The sequence below is a fragment of the Centroberyx affinis genome, unplaced genomic scaffold (assembly GCF_046629955.1).
Source record: "Centroberyx affinis isolate AG114_WGS23_722 - 3 ecotype Tasmania unplaced genomic scaffold, CSIRO-AGI_Caff_v1 ptg000668l_1, whole genome shotgun sequence".
NCBI lineage: Eukaryota > Metazoa > Chordata > Actinopteri > Beryciformes > Berycidae > Centroberyx > Centroberyx affinis.
Window position 1 is genome coordinate 97,245 of NW_027279292.1, and position 13,621 is coordinate 110,865.

The following is a 13,621-nucleotide window of genomic DNA, read 5'->3' on the forward strand; positions in this document are numbered from 1 at the left end:
AATTCCACATCAGCAACAACATGCACTCCACTAAACATATAAGCACTGATATCAACATTAAAGCTTAATAACTAATAAAGCTTTCATCCAGGGAGTTCCTGTGTGATTTCCATTAATGTGGGGGAATCGCCCAGGACCATCTCCCTGCTTTCCGGAGCATGTTGACGCTCAAGCCGGGGGGTCGGTACTCTTGGCACAGGAGGAAAACAAGGAGGAACTTTTGCTGTGCTGAGTTGTGGAATGGTACCGACACAAACTGCATATCTGTCTAATTTCATCCACGGGGTTCAGAGATCATGTCATAATATTATGTTATGTGAGACAGAAACTGCTACATTTTGATCAGAAGAGCAATCAAAATGTAAAAATTTCAGATAAAGGAGATGTGCTTAGATTGATGGCTGACAGTATGCATTGCGTACCCTATCACACAACATTTAAAGTGAAACCTAACAACCTCAATAGACATTTAAACAGAGTGCAGAACAACTGGCTAATGTAAGTTATGCAACTAAAAATCAAAGGGAATTTGCTTGTTTATTCCAGTTTTCTTCTACACTGTAAATGATGATGGGGATCCATTTCACAGCTCTGCCTGCTCTGTTTTAGAGGAGAAATGGCGGTGCTTTGACTGTTGAGCGGGGAGTCCTATCACACAAGACACACAGAGTGGGGTGATGGTGGGGGGCTGGCCGGTGGCCCGCAGCACCTGAAACCTATTAGAGAGCTTAGGAACATTCCACAGGGTTCTTCCACTGCGGCCAGAGGGCATCGTAAAGGTCCTCACAGAGTGGGTCGCTGCTACTCAGACGCCCTCTCTGCTGAGCTGACATACAGCCAGCAAGGTGAAACACTAACGCTTCAGTCTAATATCGAAGGCCGCGAGAGATCAGAGAACATCGCAAGTGGCGGCGTCGCTTGTATTGTCATTAGGCAGGAAACATGTCTTGTGCACCGGGTCCCTGGATTGCCTGTAGTCCCAGCAGAAATATAAAACTGTTGTCCAAAGGCAAAGATAACATTCTCAACTACTTACATTCACAAGAAATTCGTCTTCATAAAGGAACAGTATGATTAAAACATTTACCGTTGGCAAGCCAAGCAAGACTTTTATCAAGTTTTTATCAAATGGTTTGCCATCTGGACTTAAAACAGTGGGGGCCCAATAGTGCACTGACACTAAAAAACAAACACGCATAAACACACACAACTTGCTGCCAAATTTCTTGGAGATAGCCTTATCTTCTCCACTGTGAGTGTATGTGTGTGTATGTGTTTTAGTGGTACCAAGGTCCATCTCTTTGGCTGGGTCTGTGTCCATGCCTCAGTGTTATGCTCACTGGGTTTAGCTCTATGGGTGTCTGTGGCCTCTCCTCTGGCCGCCCGTGTCCATTTGCTCTGCGGGTATGGCAGGCCTGAGCTGACAGATGGCTGCCCCTCTCCATTCCGCTCCAGAGTAACACAGTAACTGGTTTTTCCTCCGCCGTTGACCTTGCCACAGCCAGCCAGCAATCCAGGCTGGCACTCGGCCTGTCGAACAGGAGGGTAATGAAGTCCAGCGCCGCTCACATGATTATTAAGGCTTTGACGCTGGGGGGCCTTTCAGAGCTCTATCCCCCTCCCCTCTCTTCCCCTGTCTGCCATTCACACAACCCAAGTTCGACGAGGATAGTCATTCGTTACATGGCACTTTGGAAAACCACCATTGTGCTCCATAAAGAGAGGGGAAAACTTTTTGCGGTATTCTTTTTGTAGTCTGTTTGGATTCTAAAACAACCAACTGCCTCTCCATGCCTATGAAGTCTACTTAACAACAATTTTGAGAACAACCTCGAAACTCCTTTGTATCCAGTAGCCCATGATAGCTACTGGTACCACAGTGTGTCACTGCCAAAACAGACACCAACTGAGAGGTACTACACAAAGTTGGATCAGATGAAGTTGTCTGTCACACTAATATTGGTGGTGACAACCTCTAAAAGCCACGCACTGCTGCAGCAGTACACCACTTTGCTCTCTGTGTAATTCTCCCTTGCCACAAGCATCTCCAGGCACGCCTGGAACCCTGGTCCCACCAGGGCCAGGCTGGGATTTGAGAGGTGTGGGTTGCAGCTCTGACCTTTACTAAGGCAGGACTGTCTGTTTGCACTGCTCCCATAAGCCCCCTCCCAGTCAGACTGCTAAGCAACCCCATCAGACCAATGAGGGCCAGGAGTGCGCATGCTCCTATGGCCTCTGTGACATCTCCGAGCCCATGGGGAGGCAGAGTAATGCAGAGGTTAATTCTGATCATCCAGTATTTATGGGGCACTTCAGAACAAGGGTTGGCATTAACACTCTAAAGGAGACATCCCTCCTGTATATCAATAAAACATAGCCAGGAGCGCAGGAAAAGCCTACCTCTATTCAGGTCGCCCAAGTCCCCAACTAGTCTTATATGGGAGAATGCGGAAAGTATACCAGCGAATCCTGCATTAGATTCTGTTTTTAGATTCAAAGACAAAAGCTTAATAGTTTAGACAAATTTGTATCATCATATTTTGTTTGTAATTGTTGCTGTCCAGTTAACAGCAACAGAAGGAATACAGTTCAACCATCCATTGAAGGAAATTTGCCCCAAATCACCATGGTGACATCAGCCTACCAATTGCAATGCAGTAAGGGGCGGCAAGTGTTCGCTCAGAGCTTGTACAAACAGGCCGTATGAACTGAGAGCATCAGATATTTTCTCACATGTTGGCCTAGTCTGTGAGGTGTGGGGAAATGTCAAGAAAATCAATAGATAAGGACCACATCAGACCGAGCTTGTCTGGCCTAGCAACAGAGCATCCCCATGGTGATGTCAATTACCCCTGCTTTACAACAAAAACACCAGGAAGAGCAAAACAGTCTCTGCAATGCTGTAAAACTTTTAATGCAGTCTCCAGGTTACATGGAGGAATTTGTAAGAAACTTTTTTCTAACCAGTCAGGTAGGTAACACTTTTGCAAGTGAAAGTGAGAATCTTATCGATAGCCCTTTTTGCAGCTTGCTCTGCTTCCTATTCTCCTCATGGATGCCACATTAGTCAGGGAGAGGTATAATGTAACGAGCAGGAAGGTGTGCGTAATTGCATATTAGCAGCAACACACTTGGCTGCACGGGAGGTGACTGCGCTAACGAACAGAGAGGCGTTATTAATCACCAATTAATAAAAGCAGGCAGAAATCACACTCAGTATATGGCACGCATGGTTTCCTTTGTTTCCACTGGCTGGTCCAAGCCTGTTCTCTTATTTATTTCATAAGATTGATCCTGTTTCTGTGCCGTGTTGACTATTGAGTTCTGACTCTGATCCAGCCCCCTAGGAGTCAAATGGGGAGTGTTGGCCATGTTCGTTAACAGATTACATGTGTATGTGCTCTATGAATGAGCCCCAGAAACTGAGGGAACACCATCAGACATACCTAATCAAAGAGGATTACAGGAAACGAAACAAAGAATAAAAACACCATGTTCTGTTTATGCACATGAGAAGAAAAGCACTTAATGGAGTAGTAAATGTGTTGCCACCAGGGTAGAGACAGTGACGGAGACCATGTAATCAACATACACTGGCCAAGTTGCTCTAGGGGCCCTAAACAAGAGGATATGTGTCAAGGATAATTTGCGGCCCTTAGCAAGCAACAAAACAAGGTTTTAGCTTCAAATACTGTTACAGTGTGCCTCCTGGTCTGTTTCATCACGAACAGCCAGCACAATATGTGTTGCCAGGTTGAAGCTAGGTTATTATGGAAATGGGAGAGCTAGATAGGGCGAGAGAGGAAAAGAGAGAGATAGTGGACAGAGAGAGGAGGAAGAAAAAAGAGAGAACAGGGAGGAGGAGAAACTGGAGGAGAGCTAAAGGCCTCTCGCTCGCCCTCCTCTCCAGCTCTGTAACGGCCCACAGTGCCTGCTTCACACAGAGCGGCCAGCTGTACAGCAAATGTGCCTTTCCCTCTCCGCCCCCGAACCCTTCCACCCCTCCAGTGCCCCCCTCTGCCTGGGCCGACCAGGCCACCGGCTCCTCTCTGTGAGAGAAGGCTCCTCCCTGACTTGGCTTCAGGCTCAGTGCTGTCACCAACCCAAAAATCCGTAGAGGTGACCCCAAAACCACTTTCTGGGATGTGCTTGGTTTGTTTGTTTACGATTGTCCTTCTGAGCACTGCCACCTTGGCTGTAGCTGCTTGGAATGGACCAGAGCGAGATGAGAATCGGATTGAAAGCAGATATAACAGAAAAGCAAAAACCCTTCTCACCTTTAAAACCCTCTAAGACAGAGCCCGTGCTTCAAAACATGTCAGGGCTCTGAAAATCCACACAGGGACATTTGAAACAGTGCGATAAATGGGCCAAACGTGCCCCCCATGAGGCTCCAAATGTCATAGTTCACAATGGGGTCAAAGTGAAGCACTGGGGTGGCATGAAGCCGTGCTGATAAAACCAAACAGGCTTTTGTGACAATGAAAGACCTTCAAAGGTACTCTAACAGATAACTTTGTCACAGCACTGTGATTTTAAATATTTTGTCCTATGCAATTAGAACGGATGATGATGGCAAATAGTTTACACTGACGGAGGGATTTGTTTTTTAATCTCAAACAAAGAAAAATAGAAATAAGGGATTTGATAGCGACTACAACAGCTGAAAGCTGTATAAATCTGTGTGTCTCTGGAGAAAAATCGGACACCCTCAATTCTGTAAGTGTGCCATGCCAAAAAAACTCTAAACTAAAGAGTGGCCAGCTGTCTTCTGGCCTGCTATTAAATTGCTCCTTGGATGGTGGCGATATCATTTTTTTCTCCATAGGAGTATCACACCAGGTCCCCAAACAGAGCGACCAGCTGTACAGCAAATGTGTACTGATCCATCTGGGCCCTAGCAGGCTGCGGCCTCCATCTTAAGACACGTGGGGCCGTTCACAGGCTTGGCTAGGGCTGGTCTGCAACACACCCTTCTGCACCCATGGCCACCGCCCTCCCTTTCATTTACCTCCATTATCATACTAAATGTCGAGTAGCTAGGCACCAGAGCTGTGCTTTCTGTCTGAACTAGGACCGTCATCATCGGAGTGTAATATCCATGCATCAAAATGTGCTGGCAGTCATACAGAAGAGGCAGCCACAAGCTCTTCGGCCCGATGGGAGGAGGAGAGGGAGGAGGCTGAGTGCACTTGGCTTAGGGAGACTATTGTATTACAAAGGCAGCTAAGATGGACTTGTCTGGGTGAGACAGGCTCAGGTTTTGTTGTTCCATACACTTAGCACTATGGTTATGTCACGCCACATCACTATATATAGAGTTATCAGTGTGAACTGACACCATGGAGCGGGGCATGGATGAAAACAACACCCCTATGAATCCAGCGTCTGCTCCATTACCTACGCTAATAACGCTGACAGCTGAGCGGAGATGACCCCAGCCCCCTGTTTCCCCTCTCCTGTGCAGATGGCCATTAAAAGGAGAAAGTGTCCCTTTTTTCAGGGAGAAGGTATTTAGAGCTTTTCCAAATGAGTATTTTTTTCTGTGTTTTTGGCCCAAATTGGCTTTGCAGTGATTACAGCCTGGTTCAAATTTAACCCCATTCTCAATGAGGGAGCAATTGCAATTTCTCAGCATAAAACCATTCAAAGACATGTCAGATGAACATTGGTGTTACAACACGACCAACATGATGCATATGTTTTTTTATATCTTTATACCTACTTCAGTTATAATGTTTCTGATTTTTCCTTTTCCGTTATCTATTTTTTTTTTTTTTTATGTGATCACGTCTTGATTCCATCTATCTTTCAACCCAATTTTCATTTCTACGAATTTCCTTTTCTTTTTATTTTACAGGCCACATGTAAAACAAATGCAACTGACAGAAATCCTTTCGAGGAAATCGATGAAACAAATGATCATGTCGAAAATAAAACAATGGAATATCAGAGAAGTAAGACATCAGACCATAACCCAATCACCTATCCTCCTGTTATCTTAAGCTGTCTGAATTCCACTATTATGGGGGAACTGTGTGCCTGTGTGGCTGAAAGACATAAAATAACCAGTAGGGGGGTTTGTTTTCTACCCTCCCAGTGTGCTCCGTGCCTGCCTTTGCGAGAGAAAGGACTAATGCTGGCATGGTACTGTATTAGGCACCCCCAGTAGAATAGTGGGAGAGCAGATCGCAAAGATGAATACAAAATACACACCTACACACTCTCAGCCCGTCTCTCTCCTTTGCACATACACCGCAGCATCAAAATCACAAATCACATGCCTCTGATTGTTTATGCACAAACAGTGTGTCCCTGATAGAATTGCCTACCGGTCCTGATAGAATTGCCCACCGTGTTTAAATTCACCTGCGCCTGGAAGCGTGTCCCAAACAGAGAGGCGGTTTGGTTCCAGATCAATGAGTCTCTCTCCCACTGAAGACAACAGATAATGCAGTGTAATGAAAGAGCCGCCAAACGAGCTGAATAAATGAATGAATAAAGGAAGGTGAGACCGGAATTCAGACGCCTACTTACTGCAGGCAAGAAAACCTGTTTTCCAATTGTCTATTCTCTACAAATTATTCTGCCTGCATACAAATGACAACCAAAAGTGAAGACATTTTGAAAACGTGGAGGTTAGTATTACACTAGTATCCTTTGTTTAGGAATTTTTTGAAGGGAAATGAGCAATTTTGAATAATTCTGTGATGAACAATCAATGTAATAATTTCAATAATCAATTTTTTTTTCAATTGATTTGACAAGTCTTTACGTGTAGAGAACAAGAGAATATGCAGCTAAATCTTGTATATCCAAATCTCAGTCATCTGAATTTACCAGCTAACCGAAGGGGAACAATGAACAAAAAATGTAGCAATGTGAAAATATTTTTCAATAATTGTGTCCGATTTTTGTAATTTTTACAATTACAAGCATTGTAAACACAAATAAGACTCACCATGTTTTGGAATGAGTGCAAAAACATATTCAAAATTTTGAATATACTCTGGACTGGTATTTAAACATATTTCAATAATCTGTATGTTTCCACTACTTCAAACTACCTCCATTCCTGAGTGATTTGAAGTGGAGAGATTTTGCTGCACAAGCATGCACACATACTATATTTAACCATTCACATGCATGCAGAAATGGAGATGGTCAGTTTATAAGATGCATAACACTGAGGATGCAGTTGGCAGTCAAAATATTAAAATAATTCCACCTATTTGGTGATGTGATCCAGATACTTGTGTGCCTGAATGAGACAGGGTCAAATATTTTATTACAAACATCCCTTCACTCTCAAAAATGTATGCACAGATGATGTTTGAAAATTGTAAGATATTTCACATTTTTTGTGAAATTGAGTGAATTTTCCTTCATGATCTGTATATTGTATTGATGACCAGTCACACAAAATCATTGACTGCAACCTTTAAATGGTCAACCTAAAAGCCGAATTGATTAATATTATGCTACATTATCAAAATATTTTGGGCAATGTCCATAAAATGCATTTACATATTACACAGGCACTCTCTTATATGAAGAGCATGATTGCAAGACTGCAACGACCACAATGAAATAAAACAAAGAGTCATCTCCTACCCAGCATGTGGTTGGCCACATGAACTTGGATGTCCCATTCACTGTAGAACACCATCTGACATTTGATGCACTGGTATGTCTTCTTCTGTACATAAGACCAAGAGGAATAAGATATTATATAATATAATGATATTCACTTTTTTTTTTGAATTATTAGCAAGAATGAATAAATCATTTTTTTTTTTAAATAAAACAATTTTCTAGTACAGATTTAACATGACAATACATAACAATATGACAGACCTCTACTATGCACTATTCAATCTCAGTTAATATAATGTCATTTACAAGTACCTCTTCGGTTTGTGAGGGGCTGGCTCTGGGCATGGGGGACACCTGAGGGGTCCTAAGCTGCCCGCTGTTGCTGTCCCCAGCCTGTTCCCGATGTACCGTCTGGACATGGTTTTGCAACTCAGCTTCAGACTCAAACTTCACATTGCAGCTGGAGCATCGTGTCTTGGCAGCGGATGATGAGGATGTGGAGGAGGATGAAGATGATGAAGAGGCGGCTTTGCCTTTCCCCTCCCCAGGGCTGAGACTCTCCCCCTGGATCCATGTAGCTGTAGTTGTTGCTGGAGTGGTGGCTCCACCCTGCTGCTGCTGTTGCCTTCCTCCATTTACCGTTGGGCTGGAGCTCTTGGAGCCAGCTGCTGTCACACAGGATGCACAGAGGCCGTACGGCAGTCCGTTGATGTCCAGCTTTACCAAGTCCTGTTTGGAGCGGAAATCCTTCAGGCAGGAGGCACACTTGAAGAATTTTTGGATCTGGTGTTGCTGCTGGTTGTGAGAGATGGCATTGCTGCGGCCGATAGGGTGGTTGGTGGACATAGTGCCTGTCTTTTGCATGTGGAAGGTACCATGGATCTTGAGCTCCAGTGTGGAGGTGACTGTCTGCATGCAGACCACACAGCGGAAACCTGTCAGGGAGTTCCTCAGGTCAGGGTGCATCTGGCAATGCTCCAGAAAGTCCTCTTCGCACTGAAGAGGCATCTTACAAATGCGGCAGCTGCCAGTGTCCAGACTCTTGCTATGGGTGACCTTGTGCTCAGTCAGGGTGAGCAGGGAAGGGAAACGCTCCCCGCAGATGGGACACATGTAGTGTTTGACAGGCCCAAGGTGGGTCTGCATATGTTCCCTCAGCCCAGCCTCAGAGAAGAAGGTGCGGGAGCAGACATTACACTTGTGGTTGCCCTTGATCATATCCGCTTTCCTTTTCATCAAGGCACTTTCCCCAGGGCGGATATTGTGGTCCCTCAGCTGGTGGTTAGTGAGGAGTGACTCCATGGTGTAAGATGCCCCACAGATGTCACACCCGTACATGGGGTCTGCAGTGTCCACCTCTTCCTCACTTCCATCACGGCTGTTCTGGGATTCTACCACAGATCCTCCTACTGGCACTGTACCATGGCTGTTTGTCAAGAGGCCTTGTAGCTCAACATCTTCTTTAGCCTGGCCTTCTCCACCTCCTGCAGCAGAGCCATTGGCGCCACAGTTCTGGGCCTTGCCCTCAAACACACAGTGCTTTTCCCTCAAATGCTTCTCCAACAGGACAATGGCATGGAAGGCCTTGCTGCAGAAGCGGCAGTTATACTTCTTGCTGTGGGTGGTGATGTGGCACTGCAGCTCCACCTCTGTGCCAAAGGACTCACCACAGAAAATGCAGCGGTGAGCACGACCCTGGTTTTCCAGATGGCTGTGTTTGACATGCAGCTGCAGGTCTGTCTCATGTCTGAAGTCCCAATTGCAGGAGGTGCAGCGGTACACCTTCTTCTCATTGCTGTGCTTAACAGCCAGGTGGAGCTGGGTGGACACCTTGGAGTCAAACACTTCCTGGCACAACGTGCAACGGAAAAACACAAAGGTATGCATGTCAAGTAGGTGCTTCTGTAGGTCATCCACTGAGGTGAACTGCTTGTCACAGCTCTCACAGATGTAATAAGTGGAGGTAATGGTGAAGTGGACTGTCACATGCTTAAGCAAGGACTCTTGGTTGGGGAACTCTTTGTTGCACTGTGGGCAGGTGAGTTGAGGCTGCAGGCCATCCAGATGAGTTTTTAGGTGAGTCTGGAAAAGGTCCAGGCTGGTATACTTGGCCCCACATTGGTTACAGATGAACTCACTGGTAGTGCGAGAGGCTGAACTGCTTTGCTTCAGCAAGGCAGTTTGTTCTACAGATATTGGAGAAGAGGGGCTGAGGGTACGTAGGGATTTCTTTCCATTGTTGATGTAGTTCAGTGCCAGAGGAATGTTCTTATGATTCTCCTTGATGTGCTTGTTGAGCTTCAGAACACTGTTGAATATAGGGGAATTGGTGCAGTAGGAACAAGAGTATACCTCTACAATAGGCTCCTTGGGAGTTACAGCCAGGGGAGAGTCAAAGCGCAGGCTTCCCCCATCACAGTGAGTCTGACGGACATGCTCCTCCAAGGTGGCCTCTGTCAAGAACCCCATGAAGCATTGGGGGCAGAAAAAGGCATTGCTCTCCTTGGCCACAGGGCTGGGAAAGCCATGGGAGCAGCGGATGTGTTCCTGGAGGGCGTTGAGGTCACTCAACACCTCAGGGCAGAAGTTACATTGAAGCAGGGCATCAGGCAAGCTGGCTAGCAGGGCAGCATGGTCCTCTGCATTGTGGACCTGCTTCAGGTGTTCATTTAGATTGAATAAAGAGGGCAGAACCTCCAAACAAAACTGGCAAGTATGAGCCTGCTCTGGTTTGTCTAGATGCATGGTTCGCAGGTGAATCTGAAGTACAGCCAAGCTGGAGAACACCTGCTTGTTGCAGTAGATGCAACTGTAGGAGATCTTAGGCTGTTTGGAGGAACGTCCTCCCATGTCAGATGTGTGCTGGGCAGCCCTCTTCCTCCTCCCCCTTGTCTTGGGCACAGGTGGGGCTGTCTCCACCATGGTGGAGCTGTCGACAGAGAGGTTGGAGTCAGGAGTGGTGCTAGAGACGGAGGTGTAGCCCACTGTCAGCAGGGAGGGGCTGTTGCTATGGTTACTAGATTCAGGGAGCTGGTGGATGTCCATGTGAGCATAGAGGTCCTCAACAGACAGGAAGTGCTCAGAGCAGATAGCGCAAGTGTGGCCCTTCCTGTCGCGGCTATGGGCCTGGTCGATGTGGGTCAGCAGGGTGCCCTCATCGCTGAAGGGCTCATGGCAATAGATGCACTGCAGGGTGGCGCCCAAGCCCCCATCCTCTGACGGAGAGCACTCAGGATGGCACTCAGCGATGTGCCTCTGGAGCTCTTCTGGGACATCAAAGCCCTCCTCACATCGGCTGCATTTGCGGGTTTCTTTCAACTTCCATTCGTCAGCTCTAGAAAGGCCTGAGCTGCTGCCATCTTTGCCCCTTTCATGTACTTGCATGTGGCCGTGGAGTGAGCTGGAGGAGAGGAAGCCTCGGCGGCACACAGGGCACTTGTGGGGTTTGTTGGAGGCGTGGGTTTTCATGTGGATCTTGAGGTGGTCACTGCGGGAGAAGGCAGAGTCACACTCTCCACAGTGGTACTTCTTGTCACCGGTGTGTAGCTTCACGTGTCTATCTCGGCTGCGCTTGTGCTTGAACAGGCGACTGCAGAAGGTACAGCTAAAAGGGAGTTTATCGCCGTGGCTCTGCTCGTGACGCTTGAGGAAGCTTAGGCGACTGAAGGACTTGTCACAGAACTGGCACGGATATGGCAGGCCAGGGCCCCCTTCCTCCTCGCCAAAATCATAGTCCTCGCAGTGTCCTGGAGAAGTCTGATCTTTACTGGAGGGAGATGACGCAGGCCAAGAACACGAAGGGTCATCCTCAATATCAGCACCGTCTGCAGAAAAAGTCAGAGGAGGGAGAGAGAAAGACAGAGAGAGAGAGAAGATGGGAGAGTGTGAAAGTGGATGAGAAAAGAGTGGATCAAGGGCAAGTCAGAGGGGGAAAGATAGAGAGAGAGAGAGAGAGAGAGAGAGAGAGAAAGAGAGAGAGAGAGAGAGGTGTTTTGTCAGACTGTATTAGCAACTCATTTGTCTTCACTCTGTTGAATAGAAAAGGTGGGCCACTGTGGTATTAATCGTCATGGTAATTATAAGGTAGTGGTGTATGAATTTAGATTTCTTTGCAACTTAGACTTTTTTTCTTCACCAGAAACAATACCTCTCCTTAGGTGTTATCTAAAAAGTTACATTTAAATATGCAATTTAAAGTGTAATTAGGGAAAAGGAAAAATGGAAATACTTTTACTACAATTAACCTTGTATGTGGCCATGTAATGGCTTAGCCCACTGTGACTCAAAACGCAATCTCTTTGACATTTAAAGCCAACACAAGACAATGGGTGTGCTTTAAGATGTAAGCCCGGCATGAGGTAAATTAGAACATTTCTATTATTCTTGAACAATTACCAGAATATTTTTTGAAAAACAAGAGGCCTTAAAATGACCTTAAGAAAAGGGAAAAGAAGCAGGGAAAAGCAGTTCACAAGGCTAAAAGGGAAGATTAAATGTGCAATTTAAACCACAGCTATGCATAGCCTTTAGGATCCCTCCACTGCAAAATAGATGATTTCCATGAAACATGGGCCTTTCAGCACATCAGTCAATAGATATCAGATTATAGAATATGCATTATTATCATATTTGTCAGTGTGGTCTGAGCTAAGCCGTGAGGCAGCCGATACTGGATGGATGAATGTGCCATGTGCTGATGCAGGGGGGCAAGGAGGGGACAGGGAAACGGATAGGGGAAGAGAACAGAGCAGTTAACTACCTCACTCAAGGACAAGCAGGTGCAGAGAATGAACACGGAAAATCAGACGACTGACAATACACCCCCATTCCTATTACAATTACTTTAATGTGTCCCTATTCAAATCACTTCTTTGCCGACATTCCATTCCACTGGTGTACTGTACAGTGATATGAATGGAAAACACAGAACACCACTTTCCACAAGTTCAAAAGGTTACAGACCACTTCTTCCCGCTGCCGAATTCTAAGTGCTGTGAACTTCCTTACCTAAATAAAACAACGTAATCCCAACCCCTTCAGAAAAAAAATTGTGTCAAAAGGCCAAAACTTGGAATGGGAAAAACAAGAGGAAACTGCAAAGATTTATGGGAGGGACGAAGGAAAAGCATGAAGCTCTTTCCAGGATCCAACCTCTGCGTTCTCCTTCAGCTGACAAATCCAAGTCTCTCTCTCTCCCTCTTTCTGTTGTTTTTGCTGGGAGATCTGCCCTTTGTCAGGATAACATGCCCTCTCCGAGCACTTACCCCCATCAGGGCCTATCTTCAGGAAACAGATGGGGTCGGAGGCCATTCCCCTGCCCCTCCAAACTGCTGAAAGCGGCACATTGAGAGCCCACCTCCACACCGTGGCCCTCCCGGAAACCTCCCACCCCTGGCAAGGCGCCCACTCTGCACACACATCTCACTCAAGGAGAGAACCTTGCCTGATTTACTTGCTTTATCTATCTCATGCATGTCTCAATGTTCTCTCTCTCTCTCTCTCTCTCTCTCTCTCTCTCTCTCTCTCTCTCTTTCTCTCTCTGGTTGGAGGGAGGATGGGTGACTCAATGGTATGCCCTCCTCCACAGAGGGGGCGGATCTGCCCTCTCTCACACAGCCTCCCAGGGTATGGTAGAAGAAGACAGTGCAAGAAGAATGACCCCAGCCAATGCCTTACAGTCAAACATATTGGCTTGGAGACAATAGTATAAAACAAACAAACAAATGGGCCTGTATACAAGGCTAAATGAAATTCTACTGTCTTAAATGAGGATCCCTTTGCCTTGAGACATTACTAAGCTGTCAAAACAACCTCATTCCATTTTCTTTTGTTTATTTGATGTATGTTATTTATTTAGTGCCTTTACTCCAATAAGCCAGATATATAAACTCACATCTGTGGGGGGTATGTGGAGTGTATATGGACCATAGCTTGAGTTCAGCTGACAGAAGCTTAATTGAATTAACATGCTTAAATACAAACATCTAAATGGTCTAAATATATGGTAAAATAGCTGTGATATTGG

The 13,621-nt window shown here is 46.0% G+C and overlaps 1 protein-coding gene across 1 annotated transcript in view; it reads right to left on the reverse strand.

Annotated features, from left to right (window-relative positions):
• Positions 1-11,242, reverse strand: part of LOC139643887 (zinc finger protein 521-like) — a 51,328-nt gene extending 40,086 nt beyond the window's left edge. The window contains exons 1-2 of the mRNA XM_071519178.1: positions 7,909-11,242; positions 7,615-7,699 (exon numbers count right to left, since the gene is read on the reverse strand). Of these exons, the coding sequence (XP_071375279.1) occupies positions 7,615-7,699; positions 7,909-11,064 (3,241 nt within the window). The 5' untranslated portion in view covers positions 11,065-11,242. The remainder of the gene's footprint in view (positions 1-7,614; positions 7,700-7,908) is intronic.
• Between the last annotated feature and the right edge of the window lie 2,379 nt (positions 11,243-13,621).